Consider the following 17,246-nt stretch of genomic DNA (forward strand, 5'->3'; position numbering starts at 1 on the left):
TGGATATTGCTGTCAGGCTGTAGGCTAGTTTGGGAACCGCATTCTTACGCTACACACATTTATATCGTTTTCATTCCAGTTAACTCTTTTGCCTGCCTCCCCCCCCCTTCTCCCCCATCCTGAAGAATCCGGGAAAGTGTAATTTGATGAGATTGCTAAAGCAACTCCAGGCATCCAAGTTGGCCCAGCAACATTTGGGTGAAAATGGCTATAGGTTAATGTTTTGCTTCGTACCATGCTGGGTCCTCATTGGATTCCCCCCTTTTAATTGAAAGAGCTTCTTTCCAAGGGTTGGCACAGAGGAGAAGCCGGCGAGGCTGGTACAATAGGAAGGATGGGCACCATATTGCCTGACCCAAGTTTGGTCTACTGGTTACGGCACTGGGCCAGAAAGCAAAAGACCCCAAGTTCTAGTCCCGCTTTAGGCATGAAAGCCGACTGGGTGACCTTAGGCCCATCACCGGGAGACCATGAATTCTAGTCCTGCCTTAGCCATGAAAACCAGCTAGATGTCTTTGGGCTATCACTCTCTCTCTCCGTCGAACTCATAAGGTGGTTGTTGGCAAAATAGGAGAAGGCAAGTGTGTTGGTTTGCTGCCTTATTAAAATAATAAAGGAGGGATATAAATATAAAAAAGAAGCACTAACACAGGAGGATTCCTCAAGTAGCAAAATCTCTGGAGATCCCTCACGATTCCTCTTTTTATAACGTGCTGGCTCACCAGTGGAACAGGCCACCTATTCTTCCTTACTTCTTAGTAAGCACAATTTGCTTACTTGATGGCTTACTAAAAACCTTTGCATAATATTGTGCACAAGCTGTAATTTTTTTTTGTTGCCCAGGCCCAGAACGGACTTCCAGAAGCGGCACCCACACAAAGAACCGGTTGTTCGCCTATTTGGATCCCACCACTGATATCGGGTACATAGTCCTGGTTGCCGATAAAAGACTTTGGCCCGAGAGCTCCCTCCTTAACACCCATCTCAGAAACTGATTTTTAATGCTGTCCTTCCCCTTTTTTGGGGGGGGGTTTCCTCCTCGCTGTGCAAATGCTTCTTCCTTTTCCATGGCTGAGGGACCATCCCCCTGCTCTCCTTGCGTGAGAACCCTCTCAAGACAAGGCCTTCCTGCCTTCTCAGGAAAGATCTCTTTTACTAGCCTGCTCTCCAAATGGGCTGGATTCCATCCCGACTTCCATCCATCATGTGTCGATGGCCTGAGTCCAGATCCCGGAGAGATAAACATGCCCTTTGAGGCAGCACCTGACCTGGTGTTAAAATAAAGCAACAACTGGTAGAGTGGAAGAGCGTTCCAGCCAGCACATATTTGGGTGATGGTTTCATTAGAGTTTGATGAAAGCCATACAGTACCTTCGTAGCCAGACGACACTCCATCACCCTAATATTGAAATGCGAAGTCGCGGCCTTGTTCATTTCAACGCAACTGTTTGCAATCACAAAAACGGCTCCTCCTGGAAGCTTCACGTCTGTGGCCTTCAGAGGATTAAATTCTATCAGCTTTGCCTACGGAGAGGAAGAGCAGAAAGCAATTTCAAGGGTAGCCTGGCTGTGTTTAGGATCAATAAATCAAACATCTTTGCCTTTGGACAATTTTTTTCCTCCTTCATCTCAGGGGATCTCAAAAAATGAATAACAGAAGAACTAACATCACACCAAACTAAGCTGCTTGTGAAGACTAGTACAAAGTTACTCACTGAACCTGGGCGCATTTCCCCCCCCCACTAGAGAGAGTTTCTCAATTTTGTCATCCGGAATATTATTAAAGTTCCTTTCATTTGATTTTGTTTTACCTTCCACAACTGAAAAACTTGGTAGTTGCTGTAATTTAGCAGAATTAATCAGATCAAGTTGGAAGGGGCCTTGGAGGTCATCTAGTCCAACCCCCTGCTCAGGCAGGGAACCCTATAGCATTTCAGACAAATGGCTGTCCGGTCTCTTCTTAAAAACGTCCACTGTTGGAGCATTCACAGCTTCTGGAGGCACGTTGTTCCGCTGATTAATTGTTCTAACTGTCAGGAAATTTCTGCTTAATTCTAGGTTGCTTCTCTCTTTGGTTAGTTTCCATCCATTGCTTCTTGTCCTGCTTTCAAGTGCTTTGGAGAATAGGTTGACTCCGTCTTCCTTGTGGCAGCCCCTCAAATATTGGAGCACTGCTATCATGTCGCCCCTCGTCCTTCTCTTCATTAGACTAGACATTCCCAATTCCAGCAACCGTTCCTTATATGTTTTAGCCTCCAGTCCCCTGATCATCTTTGTTGCTCTTCTCTGCACCCTTTCTAGAGTTTCTTTTTTACATCGTGTATATTACATACATGCATATGTATATACATACATATATACGTATCTGGCCTACATTAAGTCAAAAGGTATTTTTAATCGGGATACATCAGAAAGTCTTGCACAACTTAAACATGTCCAATTATAAGAAAGAGCAAGATGACACTCTACGTTTTTCCCCTCCTGAGAACAGCGGACATATTTCAGCTCTTTGCCTGTTTCTTATCACGTCAATTATCCCAAAGCTTCTCTTGAGCACCTTCCTTAATTGTTCGGGCGATACATACAGTTCCTTTTTCTGCCAGAAAGCAGATGGACTGGTCCATGCCGCCTCCTTCGGTGCCAATGTAGCGTTCGGACTTGCTGCACAGGTCAGCCAGTTGCACCTATGGGGACACAATGGTCAAGGCAGAGAGAGTTTAGAGGATATCCCTGCAGGCATTCCTTACAACTGAACTGATTCAGTGCTGGTATAACTTTGAGACAGGTTCTCGTTCCACGCATTCTGTACTCCATGAGCTAATTATCCACATCCTTCCATCTATAAGCTGGCACCAGCCTGTATGAATTCGAGTCTAGGTCTCTCTTTCCCTCTGATGGAGCCAGGATTTCTCAGGAACCTGTTGTGATTCAGGGTCAGCCTGTGGGTTCGGCAGTTGGGTCAGACGACTCAGAGGAGGAGGGGGGTGTTGAAGACCTTGCTGAGGGGGTTGAAGATCTTGCTGATGATAGCCCTCAGCCAGGCTCCTCCCACTTGGTCACCACAGAGACCCAGCTGTGTGAGCCTGACAGTGTGGATGAAGATGACCCACAGCTGGCCCTGTTCAAGGACGCCCGACGCAGGAGGCAGTCAATTAGGAGTAAACAGAGGAAGGCAATGGGGCTTCTCGGAAGGAGGCAGAGAGAAGCCACGCCCTGAACTCTATATAAGGGGAATGTCTGGGAGGGCTGGTTTGCTGAAGGCAACCGCTCGGATGGTTCATGTTTCTTAAAGCTCCTGTTTCTTGGTTCGTGTCTATAAATTTGGCAGGCGTAATTCCAGCCTCTTGCCGGTTGTAAAGGGGTTGTCCCTGCCTTTTCTGCAGGGTCGGTAGCAGGCTGGTACAGAACAGAACCAACAGTTCTCTGAGCTAAACGTCTATGGAGATTCTTGGTCCTCCAGGTCACGGTTGTCCCAAAGCTGCTTTTTCAGGAGGCCACTGGGCTTCTTTGTTTTTCTTCGAAGAGGTTTCGCTTCTCATCCAAGAAGCTTCTTCAGCTCTTGGCTGGTGGTTAGAAATCCTTCCATTTCCCCACCATCCAGTCAGAACCGAAGAAGCTTCTTTGGATGGGAAGTGAAACCTCTTCAAAGAAAAACAAAGAAGTCCAGTGGCCTCCTGAAAAAGCAGCTTTGGGGTTCTCTAAGCTGCTGGTTCTTGACATGTCATTTCCGCCTCTCTTCACTACTTGAGGGGTTGGTGTTGTGGCTGGATAGGCTGGAAGTAGGATGATGTCTAGAAGGTGGAAGGGTGAAATTTTCCACATGCCCATACTAATATGGCTTGGGTCCGGACTATCTAAGGGAACACCTGCTGCCGGCATCAACTTCCCATCGTCCTGTGCGCTCCCATAGGGAGGGCCTCCTTAGGGTGCCACCGGTCAGGGAATGCCGGTGGGTGATCCCCAGAGGGAAGGGAGGGCATTCTCTGTGGGCACGCCTGCCCTTTGGAATGATTTACCCGTGGAACTCCGGACTGCCCCCGACCTGCGCTCGTTTCGCCGGGACCTGAAAACCTGGCTTTTCGATCTATCTGGCCTGGACTGAGGGGGGTTTTAGTTTTAAGTTTTAACATTGCTTTATTGTTGGGCTATTATTAATTTAATTCTTTTTAATTCTATTTTTATCTTAATTTTATATTGTCTTTTAAATATTGTCCTGTAAACCGCCCTGAGTCCTTCGGGAATAGGGTGGTATAGAAAACTAATAAAATAAAATAAATAAATAAATAAATAAATAATATTAGTAGGAAGTAGCAATTTAGTGAGATCTCCAGAATAAACAGTTGCCAGTTGCTTAGTCTTCCCGCAGCATTTTCTCCTGGGCTTTACATAACCAAATCAGTGGAGAATTAGCCACCAGTAACCTTACACACTGAAATCACCTTGTGTCTTTTTTTCTCTGTCTCAGAACCTATCTATATATTTCAGGCACTCCATCTAACATCATAGCTTGTTGATTGCACTAAGTGTGGACTACTGCCTGTCATTGACTTAGCTGTTGCGAGGCTACAGCTCCTAATGGATGCTGGCTTCTTTTGAGATCACAAAAAATCCTTTGTCTTCAGCATTCCAAAGAGTACAGGTAATAACAATAACAACAACAACAACAACCTTGCAAAATACATTAAGAAATTGCAGCTTCCTACAATAACTCCAGCAAAGCTACAAAAAACTGTGCTACTCGGAACATCTTACATTTTAAGGAGATACCTGGTTGATACCTAGGATGCTGGCAGCAACCCATGTCAACCATTAGTGCCAGTCAATTTGAGTGTTCAGTTGACTGAATTTCATGTTTTATGAATAAAAGTTATTATTATTATTATTATTATTATTATTATTATTATTATTATTGTGACAGATCAACATTACAAATAAGAGGCAACAAATAATAATGACTCAGTAGGTAGACAAAAATGCCAAATCCAGGCTGACTGTGCCACAAACCCAAATAAAAAAGAGAAGATAATGTACATCACAATTAGCGGTGGATTGCCAGTGGAGAGTCTGTCTTAATTTTGCAGGCAGCGTAACAAAATTTTAGTAATATTTGGCAGAGATGAAGAACATGAGCAGTTTCTTTGAAAGACCCTTAACCAGCACTTGCTAATACAGCTGAAATAAGAAATCCTTGCCAGGAATCTTTCCTTTGTGGCAAGTTACCTCAGAGATCACTCTCACGCAAAAAGATGGTAGGAATACTTGAAAATTACGCACAAAGAAATCCAAGACTGGTTTACAAACTGAGCTACGGGGGAGTATTTAGGTTTTGAGTCCAAACCTCCATGTCGGTCTTGGTCAATCAGTTGATCCTTGAATCTGATCATTCCCCAGCTAGTTGGACTATTTATTTCCCATCCTATCTGAAGAGTTATGGTGGTTGAAGTTCCAAAGTCTGAAGGAGAGCCGAAAGCCTATCGCTAAATGTACTATATATATATTTATATTTATAAAGCTGTGGCGATTTAAGCTACAGCACAACCAAAGAGACATTATCCAGTACATGTTGTAAGATAAAGCCAACAAATCCTTAGCTTGGAATGTGCAGGCCTGCCCACTTTTGTTTCCATAAAGGCACTGAAAACAGACTAAGCTGTAAAAATGAGAACTCGGAGCTGCCTAATCGGAGCGAAGGGCTCGCAAATAGGGTGAAAAGCAATAGAGCGGTTTCACAACTCTCCCTCAGCTATGTCAATTCCCTCATAAACTCTTAGCGGAGAAGATAGAACTGTCAAAGGGGGATTAGCAAATTTGAAATGTGCAGGATGTGTAGAAATCCTTCAGAAAACTTGTAAGTAGAACTGGAAGCCCCGGACTCGATTGTCCAGATCCGACAGATGTTTTTAATATAGAAGACAAAAACTGACTATATCTTTTTGAGGTAAATTCAAAAAGGCTACTAATGAACTGTGGAATTCTAATCGCTGCTTGGTAAACGAAAAGAACTGGCGTATTTATCTTACCATGTTCCACAGTACGATTTCTACTCCAAGACCATCTCTAAATCTATTTAAGGGAAATAGTAAAAGATAAATATTTATCTAATCAATGTAATGCTTAATGGAAAAGGTTTCCCTTTGTTTGTCTACTGTTGCACTGACTCACTGTGATTTGTTTTCCAGTAAACATGTATGTGTTTCTGCTGTGATACATTGAGGGTGATTTATACAATTCAGTGTTAATGCTAAGTTAGCGGTGAGACTATGATGGGGGAACATTCTGATGGCTTTCAAAGATAAAGACAACCATTTTGGATCCATGTCTTTGTTGAAGAAGAAGACCATGTCTTAAGCCACCTCATGGTGGCCTTCAATAAGCCATGTTCACGACAGTCACAAAAATCTGAGCTTAACCTCTATACATCATAATCGTTACTAGATACTACTTTTCCTTAGAGGAGTCCTCCTGCACAATCTTTGTGGAATTTGACACATCTCCTTTTTAGCAAGGAGTAACAAACTACCAATGGCTTGTTTTCCCTAGTTTGCAAACTTCATTGTGCTTTTTTTTTAACTATAATTTTATCACAAAACTGATTCCTAATTCCATACATAGTTTATTATCCAACGATGACTTATTGCTGTCAGATATTTTTAAAATAATCTCAGGAGAAAAATGGGTTGTTATCAGGGAGCCATGGAAAAATCAATTATTCACCTGCCCAGAAGAGATGCAATAGTAGGTAACATTTGGTCATGAGCCTTACTCTTCAAATTTAGTTTCTTCTTGTATCTTACACACAATCACCACAACTGTGAGCCTCAGGGACTCTTCTTTTCAACCATGTCCTTTAGCTGCTTCAGAAATCTTGCAAATAGTCCCATGGCAATGACTGTAAACAACCACCTTTCTAAAAAAAACCTGATACAGATAGAAGTGGCAGTCCCTTTTTTTAAAAATCCCATTTATATCCCGCCCTTCTCCGAAGACTCAGGGCGGCTTACAAGCTTAGCAGTAGCCTTTATTCTATGTATATGCCTGCTTATTAGGGCTTTCACACACACCCCAAGCGGCATTATTACAAAGTCAGCTTAATTGCCCCCAACAATCTGGGTCCTCATTTTACCTACCTCGGAAGGATGGAAGGCTGAGTCAACCTTGAGCCTGGTGGGACTCGAACCTGCACTAATTGCAGGCAGCTGGTGTTTTGAATTAGTCTCCTCAGAATACCTTTACATAAGGAGATGGCGTATTTAAGGGTCCATCTCAAGCTAGTTAAAGGTTGTTTCCACGATCTCCAGCAAACGATTAGTCTCAAGAAGCCTGACAGACACTGAAGTTAAACCTAGTTGCTCCAATCACCACCAGATGACATGAACAGGCTCTCTTACGTGGCAGATTTTGCATATTATGACTTCCGTGGACAATGTGTATTCTGCTTGGACAACCAAATATAACAACAACAACAGAGTTGAAAGGGACCTTGGAGGTCATCTAGTCCAACCCCCTGCTGAGGCAGGAAATCTATATCATTTCAGACAAATGGTTGTCCAGTCTCTTTTTTAAAAACTTCCAGTGTTAGAGCATTCACAACTTTAAACGGGCTCTGCTTTTTAGCTATTGTTTCAGATGGCTAGGTGGAACATGGTTTAGCTAGAATGGAATAGTGAGGACAGCTTGTTCTCTCTCTGGAGGTGTTTAAGAAGAGATTGGACAGCCATTTGTCCAGTATGGTATAGGGCAGGGGTCCCCAACCCCCAGTCTGTGGACCAGTACCAGGCCGCGGCATGCCAGCAACCGGTCCGCACAAACAAGCAAAGCAGGGATGCAACTAGCTCACAAAACCACGCACTCCCCAGTCCGTGGAAAAACCCCACTCCAAGGAACTGGTCCCTCATGCCCAAAAGGTTGGGGGCCTCTGGCATAGGGTTTTCTGCTTGAGCAGGGGGTTGGACTAGAAGATCTCTGAGGTCCCTTTCTGCTCTGTTATTCTGTGTTCTATTCTGTATTCTATTACAGCCTCCCTCACCTTTTTCTAAGAAAAGCTCTCTGCAGAAGAGTTGGACACTTAATTTTCAAAACGTCTTTTTTTTTTTTGCAAATATAATCCGGATGTTTGTATCAGTTGGCAGCTATTAATCCCAGATTGACAGCACATGAATTAAGAATGTTTATCATTGGTGGTTATACAAGAGACTATGTTTAGGCTTTTTATGTTTATGCAACGAAATAACGTTTAATCAGAAAATATCTAATTAGAAGAGCAGAAAAACAACATTATCAAGAACAGTACCACAGTCTGCAAAACGGCTCCCACTCTACCAATACATGCTAAACACAGTCACAAACATTAACAAAAACAGACCAGTTCTGAGGATAATATTGTTTCGAACAAGCCCTTTGCTGATTTCAACTCCTTGCTTTTAATTGTAAGTTTTGCGCTTTAAAACAAAACGTACTTTCAGTATGTGTGTTCACTGTTTTCCTTGGACAAACTCAGTTGATAAAACTCGGCATTTTACCCAATTCTGTAGGTGAAAACCTAGAAGACCTAGTTCTGCTTTGTTCCGACTAGAACACCAAATTCTACTTTGAAAGGAAGGGATGCTATAGTAGACCAACAAATAGCTTCTCCCAATTAACCATATGCTGGTTGCTGTCACACGTACTAAACCAGGGGTGTCCAATCTTGGCAATTTTAAGAGTTTGTGGACTTCATCAACTGCCAAGGCTGGCTGAGGAACTCTGGGAATTGAAGTCCAGAAGTTTTAAAGAGGCAACTGGACTTTCTTATTTTTCTTGGAAAAGCAAGCTTCTGGGACGAGAAGCAAAACGTCTTCAAAGAAAAACAAGAAAGCCCAGTTGCCTCTTGAAAAAGCACCTTTGGGACAACCATGACCTGGATGACTGAGAGTCTCCATAGACCCAAGGTTTAAACCTGGCCACCCCGGTAAGAGACCATAAACCAGCATTAGGTAATGAGGACCCAGATTGTTGGGGGCAATTAAGCTGACTTTGTAATAATGCCGCTTGGGGGGGTGGTGTGAAAGCCCTAATAAGCAGGCATATACATAGAATGAAGGCTACTGCTAAGCTTGTAAACCGCCCTGAGTCTTCGGAGAAGGGCGGGATATAAATGGAATTAAAATAAAAATAAACAAATAAAATAAGCATGTTAGCATAACCAAAGCTCTCAAAAGGCAAAGAAAGTCATATTGGTCTCAGCACTTAGGAAGACCATTACGTGGCAGAAAAATCCGCACCGCCATCTAATGGTGGTGTAGGAGTTGCTTTTCACCCAAAGCTGAGAATTGCATCCTTCATTGCTAACTTAGGCACCCACCTCTAGAAGTCCTTATTCCAGCATGAGCAGAAGCCCAGAAAGCTATGGAGGCTGTGCCTGTCCCCACCCTCCATAAAGATCAGATTCCAACAGCTGAGTCTGCAGCTAGAGGGCTCGGAAATACAGGAACGCTCGGTTGTTTATGGAGATTCTCAACCATCCAGGTCATGGTTGTCCCAAATGAAGTCCAGTTGCCTTTTGGAAAAGCACCTTTGTGACAGGTGCCTGGTTGTAAGAAAAGAGTCCCTTGAAGTCATCGTCTACTCCAAAGTTCATGTATTTGGCATGCCTTAATGAGCAACTTCTGATGCTGGAAAGGAGCTTTGTAGGTCAAGGATCAAAGCCTTCACACAATTTTAGCCTAGGGATGGAATAGTATTGGGGTCAAGCAGGGTATTCTGATATAGGTCATGTGCCAAGCTCCTGATTATAGATAGTTTTGTAATCCTCTCTTGTTAAAAGGTTTCTTGCTCAAGGTTCAAGACTTCTTGCTTAATTTCAGACCAGTCTTGTTGCTGATCTTTGGATAGCCTCCAGATTGCCTTGTTGCCTCATAGTGGCAGAAGGTTACTTCCTTGGCCTCTCTGTTTTCTGGTCTGTCAACTAGGATAATTGTGAGTAGTAGCCATTAATTCCAGCTCTCTCTGCTTCTGTTCTTTAATTAGTTTCCAGAGTCTTTCAATAGGTCAATAGGTGGGTTTACCGGTCTGAGAATCAGTGGCGTTTCCTGATGGGGTTACTGAAATGGTGTGTGTGTTTTTTTTCAAAACCTAAATTTGGCTGAAGGTAAATTGGGATGACTACTTTCTGATGGCACATCAGTTTCCCCCTGGATTTTTTTAAAAAAAGAAACAAGAAGTGAGCATTGTTGCTAGCTACTATTTTTGTTTAGGGACAGAGGCATTTAATAAAATGCAGGGAGTGTTAATGTTAGCTTTTCAGTTTGCAATGCTGGAATGGCATAGCGCAGGGTTGGGGAAGGAGAGAATTTGGCACCTCTTTCAGCAACATACTTCCTTTATTATTATTATTTTAAATGCAATCGAAATAAATAGGAAGCTTTTATTTCTCTTATACTTAAAATAATAATAAGGGAAGCATGTTGCTGAAAGAGAGGTGGAACTCTCTCCTTCCCCAACCCTGCGCTACGGTGCTCTTTGTCCTTAAAACACGCCATTGTTCATTTCTCATGAGTTCAGCTACAGCCCATGTAAGTTTCTCACGATTCCTTTGCCAAATGGTTGAGCCGTTTTTCCATAGCCAAAGCGGCTTCCCCTACTTCATAAGAATGTTCACGGCCCATCTCAAAAAGATCTTCTGTTCTAGTCAAATATCTTCCCATCTGTTAATTTGGGAACGAGAGGCAGTTTGGTGTAGTGGTCAAGGCACCAGGTTAGGAACTAGAAGACTGCGAGTTCTAGTCCTGCTTTAGGCACAAAGCTGACAAGGTCACCTTGGGCCAGTCACTCTCTCCTAGCCCTTGGAAGCAGGCAATGGCAAATTACTTCTGAAAAAGCTTGCCAAAAAAATACTGCAGGGACCAGCCCGGGCAGTTGCCAAGAATCAACATTGACTCAAAGGCATAAAATGATGATGATAACTTAGGCAGGGATACTATTCAAAAGAAAGTGTGATTTCTGGCACAAAGAAGGCTGTGTATGTCTACTTTGTCACTGAACAAGTTCTGGTCATGTGCTGCAAATCCACCTCCGACTCCAGCCATTCTATAAGTTGGGGAGGGGGGTGGGGAGAGGGGAAGAAAAACAGCAGATTGCAAAAAACCAAGTTTACACAATAGTAGATCTTCATCTTGGTCAGACCAACTTCTTGAGCCATTTACTGACACTGCCCAGAGTGTTTTTTAGACAAAACAAAAATGAACCCAGTTTTTTTTCTTTAAGATACTGTAGTGCCGATTTATGCTGCAAGTGATTAACTGCCTACATCTGGTTTACCATATTTTCTTTGAACTTCTTTGCATTAAAAAAAAAAGTTATTCTAGGGAAACGGAGACAATTTACTGTTTGATTCCTACATCAATCAGAACGAACTCTCCTCTAAATTGTTTGACAACGTGCAAAATGTGTCGCTTAAAACAGCATCCGCATTTCACGTTTTTAACACTGCAACTGGGTTCTTTTTATATGCCACTCTTCTCTTTTAATGCTCAATGCATCGGGAAACACTTGAAAATCATGTTCTTAACCTAATCGGCGTACAGCCGAAATGCACTTCAACCATGAGTTGAAGTGATTTTATGATTAGAACAGAACTTTTGCACAAGATCTAGGAACCTCAAATGCATATTGAACCTCAACTATCCGAACTGAAAAGATGTTGGGAAATTTCAAGTCAATCTCTTGTGTGTTCAAGAAGAAAACAAATTACAACATTAGAAACACTTTTTTCTGTTGTGAAATAACAAACTTACAGAATAAAGACTGGGTAGATTGTTGCCTCTTTGCTACAAACAGAAATGAAGTATTTTCCAATACAAAGATATGGAAATAATTTAGCAAGCTTTGTCTGATTACAGTGTGCCAGAATACTATTCTGTGATGGTCTAAAGTTTGCAGTTCTCTTGGTAAACTAACTCCGCTAATTTTTTAAAGATGGCATTAATCTGAAACCTCAATGGCTCTACTCTGAATTCCTTCTTTAGATCATTCGTCAACCTTTAACACACTATTTAACTACGACTCTTCTTCGGCCAATTAAGCAGTAGAGCTCTGAGCATAGCATAAAACCGTTGTTAACAGTCATCGCAAAAAGGACTTTTCCATCTAGCAAAGCAATTGAAAAACCCATCCTGAAAATTCTCCCAGCCTCCACGCTGTTGCCTGACATTTAATCTTGAAAGCGCCAAGCAGAGCTCTCTGGGACTGGCATTCAGGAATGCCATGTTAATACCGAGAAGTTTCTGTCCTCACTTATCACTACGGTAGCTCTGGTGATGTAGGCACGTGGTAATGCAGCGTTTCTGGGAAAGATTAAGATTGCTTGAGGAGGTTCTTACGACATAAGCCTTAATGACAAGTGGATGTAGCCCAGGATATTACGTGACAGAATCTCCTCTTACTTAGAAAAAACAGGCCAGGATTAAGTTGGGGGAGCAGAGAACATTTGGGACAGGAGATGTGGAAGGACTCAACTCAGTACAGGTAGTCCTCAATTAGCAGCGGTTTGTTTAGGGACTGTTCAAACTTATAATGGCGCTGGAAACAAGTGACATGACCATTTTTCACACTCACAACAGTTGCAGCATCCCCAGGGTCACGTGATCAAAATTCAGACTCTTGGAAACTGACTCATTTTTATGACGATCGCAGAGTCCCGGGGTCACGTCATCCCCTTTTGCGATCTTCTGACAAGCAAAGTCAAGGGGGAAGCCAGAGAATAGAATAGAACAGAATAGAACAGAACAGAACAGAACAGAACAGAATAGAATAGAATAGAATAGAATAGAATAGAATAGAATAGGATCTTGGGGGTCTTCTAGTCCAACCCCCCTGCTTAGGCAGGAGACCCTAAGTTAGGGTTACATCACCATGAACTCGGAGAGCAAAGTGAACATTGCCAACAAATTCGGAGTGCTTGGGTATGGTTAGGAGGACACTGACTTTTCTAGCCTGCCCTATCTATGTTTCCTGGTAAAATACTTGGGAAAATCCGATTGGAAGAAAATTCCACTTAGGGTTAGGGTTACGTAACCATGAACTTGGAGAGCAAAGTGGACATCGCGAACAGATTCAGAGTGCTTGGGTATGGTTAGGAGGGCACTGACTTTTGTGGCCTGCCCTATCTATGTTTCCTGGGAAAATACCTGGGAAAATCCCCTAGGAGGAATACTCCACTTATACCATTTCAGACAAATGGCTGTCCAGTCTCTTCTTAAAAACTTCCAGTGTTGGAGGATTCACAGCTTCTGGAGGCAGGTTGTTCTACTGGTTAATTATTCTCACTGTCAGGAAGTTTCTCCTTAGTTCTAGGTTGCTTCTCTCCTTGATTAGTTTCTATTTAATTATTTAATTAAAGATTTAATTAACAACCGTCTTACTGACTCAACATCTGCAGCGATTCACTTGGCAAGGAAAGTCAAAAACCGGGGCAAGAGACATTTAACAAATGTCTCACTTAGCAGCAGAAATTTTAGGCTCACCTGTGGTCGTAAAGCAAGGATTACCTGTAATCTCCTGCTCAAGTGGAAGGCTGAAGACTGCAGGAGGCCCTCAACCCTGCACAACCTGCCCAGTTGGGTTCTTCTCTCCCTTCCACCCTCCGCCCACATAAAGGCCATTACCACAGTGGGAAGAATCCAAAACATGACTAGATTGGCTGTTGAATGTTTGCTGCCTTTTTACTGACTGTTGTTTGCGTTGCATTTCCGAAGAACTCTCGAAAGGATCCAGATCATTACGGCAACCATCTCTTTGCAACGGCCCTTTGAGCCCGACCCCACAGCGCCCTCTGAAAATTTCCATCGGTCCACCCTAACTACTAATTGTGGAAACAATTCATCGTTTACAGGGTTTGGGGTTTTTTTAAAAAAAAAAACACGTGAATTCGCAAGCTCGGATTTTTAACCGTCTGTTGCAGAGCGCGGACCTCCTTTCCAATCTTACCTTTGAAAGAGTCTTGCCATTTGCCGTGAGAGTCACGAGTCCCGCACAACAGACCAGGGCGCTGGAGCTTGATAAGCCGGAACTTGGAGGAATTGTGCCTTCCACAAGACAGTTAATTCCACTCGGGTTCCCCAGACTGAAGTGATCCTAACCACACAAGATAAACTGGTTTCAGTGTTTCAGAAGAGCGAAAAGAGCCCTCTTCTCCAGGGGACAAGCAAAGCTGCTTTTTCTACTACAGGGTGTCTTGTGACGTGCGACAAGTTTGTTTAGTAACAGTTTCAACAGCACTGAAAAAAAAGTGACGTACGACTGTTCTTCACACTGACAATCGTTGCAGCATCCCTCTGATTAAAATCCGGACGCGTGGCGACTGACTCACATTTGTGACGATTGCAGTGTCCCGGGGGTCACGTGATCCCCTTTTGCGACCTTCTGACATGCAAAGTCAATAGGGAAGCCAGATTCACTTAACAACCGTGTTACTAATTTAACAGCTGCAAGTGATTGACTTAACAACCGGGGCAAGAAAAGTCGCAAAATGGGGCAAAACTCACTTAATGAATTTCTCACTTAGCAACCTAAACTTTGGGCTCAGGACTGCCAGTATGTCTATGTATGTATGCACGTACACACAGACACCAAGTTTTCACGGCTTCCTGGGCAGGACATGCATAGCAGTTTGGACCCGTTTTCAGAGAACGAGGCAGGCCCAGAATATAATTGAGTTAGATTCCTTAAAACAAAGAAGGGTTACATCATTAGATAATTTGTACTGCTCTGCCGGGAATTGACGTGTGTTTCTGATGCCTAAGAGAAGTACAGTATATCAGATTTTTATTTTCATTACCATTGCAGATGGAATGGAACCAATAGCTGTTTTAGCCTGGATGCGGACTTCGTTTTAAAAAGAAATTTCGAGGAAATTTTCTCAGCTTTCCTGAAAAATCACATGCAACTTGCATGCTGCTCTTTTCCGTTTTCCATTCATCCACCTGATTTTTGTTCCCAGTGTGACTTAGGTCATTTAAATATGAATTGTCAAATTAAGAAGAAAAATGTGTTACACTCAGCATCCAGACAAAATGCAGCATAAAACCTGCCTCGAGAGCGGCTTATGCTAGTGGCTAGATGCCTAGACACAATCAGCAACCTCCATGTATTTCCTGAACATAGCTTTTGGAGAACATTGTAATGGGGCGGGAGGACCCTGAACAATAAAATCAACTGTAGGTCTGAACCCAGAGAGAATAATTAATAATACAGTTAGAAAACAGACATGCATTTTTATAACAAAAGACCAAGATAAACCACCGAGGTAAACCTGATTGCAAATTGCAGGATGAGCAAAAATCGTATATATTTCCTTTGTATTAATTGTCCATAACCATTGTCCCCCCATTTCCCTTTTTATATTATCTTGTCCTTGATGAACTAAACAAGAGACGTGCATGAACTTAAGATCTTCCTTTTTATGCTTTTTTTAAAAATGCTGAGCCTTTTTTGGGTCATAGTGACTAGAAGAGCAATGTCTTTTATATCTCTATTTCTATCTGGAAGCTTATTAGTTGGAGGGTATGTTTGGGTGGCTGAGAGCTGCATTTGCTTAGAGTACGAAAGAAGGCTAAGGTGTTTGTGAATTTTTATTGAGGTTTGGAGGGGTTTCTTACTTTTAGAAAACACATTACGGGTTTTACATATGTTTCCATGTGGAAACAAAGCAGCAAAACCATGATGCCAACCTCCAAGCTTCCAAGATGGCCTGCCAACGGCTGTTATCTCAATCTGTCCTCCTCTGCTTTAAATTAAATGGATTCTGGGAGTTGAAGTCCACATGTCTTAAAAGTTGCCCCCGTTCTACGTTTGTCTAAAGTACCTTGGTTCAAAGTAGAGAGTTTTCTAGTTCAAAGTTTTATATATCGGAGGGAATTTGAACTTCCAAAATTCTCAGCAATGATCACCCAGGCTAAGAATTCTGGGAGTTCAAGCTACTCCTCTGGAGGGCACAGAGTGTCCTCAGGGCCGGGGAATTCTGGGAGCTGAAGTCCACACATCTTAAAGGTAGTGAGGTTTCAAACATTGTGGGGAAACCTGGGGAGGCCCAATCTATTCATTGTCTTTTAAACTCTACTAAACTGAACCTCTGAATTCCAGAGCTTTATGTTCACTGCTGAGAAAGTGGGCTGTTTCTAGATCCATTTGGCATTCCTGATGGAATCTGGTACCACAGCTTACGTTTTGCATATGCTTATGTTACTAAGAAAAACTGGCAATGTGCAGAAAGTCTGTTTTAGAAAGGCCGAGTCCCCTTCAACCCTCTTGACATACTTCCAGTATTAGACAACAAGATTCCTGCAACACCCACAGAAGACAGTTGAAGTTAAACACATTCTGTGCACTACCGTAAACTGCCCACAAAAAAAATCAAAACAAAAAAACACCTCCTTTTAGGCACACAAACTACTTGTTGTGAAGCCACCTCTGACAATTTCCCAAGAGAGAGAAATCCATCAGATTCTTAACCAGAAATGGATTAGCAGACATTCCTTTGAAGATGGATCAAACTTTCACATTTATTACGGTCTACGTATATGGAGGGAGAACAAAGTCTCTGATTCAAAATTGAAGGCTTTTGTTTTGTTTTATTTATGAAGCTGGCCAGGATGTTTCTTTCCAGCGGATAATGTGCTCAGTTTAATGTAAGCAGATTGTGCCACGGGATTCTGTCTTAAGATTTTAAAAATAATTTCGTATAGAGGAATTGTGAAAAGCAGCCCTGAAATCTCCAAGAGGCCACTTGCCAACTTTTAAAAGCGTAGATCACAAAAAAAAAGGAAGAGCTACAATTTATAATACTAAACATTACACGTTATCTATTAAATAGTTCCTATCAATAAATGCAAAGTATTGTTAGTTGCGAAGTCGTGTCCGACCCATCGCGACCCTATGGACAACGTTCCTCCAGGCCTTCCTCTCCTCCACCATCCTCCGGAGTCCATTCAAGCTCACACCCACTGCTTCAGTGACTCCATCCAGCCACCTCATTCTCTGTCGTCCCCTTCTTCTATTGCCCTCAATCTTTCCCAGCATTAGGCTCTTCTCCAGTGAGTCCTTCCTTCTCATTAGATGGCCAAAGTATTTGAGTTTTAGCTTCAGAATCTGCCCTTCTAAAGAGCAGTCAGGGTTGATATCCTCTAGGACTGACCGGTTTGATCGCCTTGCAGTCCAAGGAACTCGCAGGAGTCTTCTCCAGCACCATAGTTCAAAGGCTTCAATTCTTTGGC

General features: G+C 42.6%; 1 protein-coding gene across 3 annotated transcripts in view; it reads right to left on the reverse strand.

The window, feature by feature from the left end:
• GALK2 (galactokinase 2) overlaps positions 1-17,246 on the reverse strand; it is a 68,389-nt gene that overhangs the window by 42,082 nt on the left and 9,061 nt on the right. For all 3 annotated transcript variants that reach the window (XM_083371038.1, XM_083371037.1, XM_083371036.1), the window contains exons 5-7: positions 13,963-14,109; positions 2,586-2,684; positions 1,372-1,524 (exon numbers count right to left, since the gene is read on the reverse strand). In XM_083371038.1, coding sequence (XP_083227164.1) covers positions 1,372-1,524; positions 2,586-2,684; positions 13,963-14,109 — 399 coding nt within the window. The remainder of the gene's footprint in view (positions 1-1,371; positions 1,525-2,585; positions 2,685-13,962; positions 14,110-17,246) is intronic.

The sequence above is a fragment of the Vipera ursinii genome, assembly GCF_947247035.1.
Source record: "Vipera ursinii genome assembly, chromosome: 11".
Lineage (NCBI taxonomy): Eukaryota > Metazoa > Chordata > Lepidosauria > Squamata > Viperidae > Vipera > Vipera ursinii.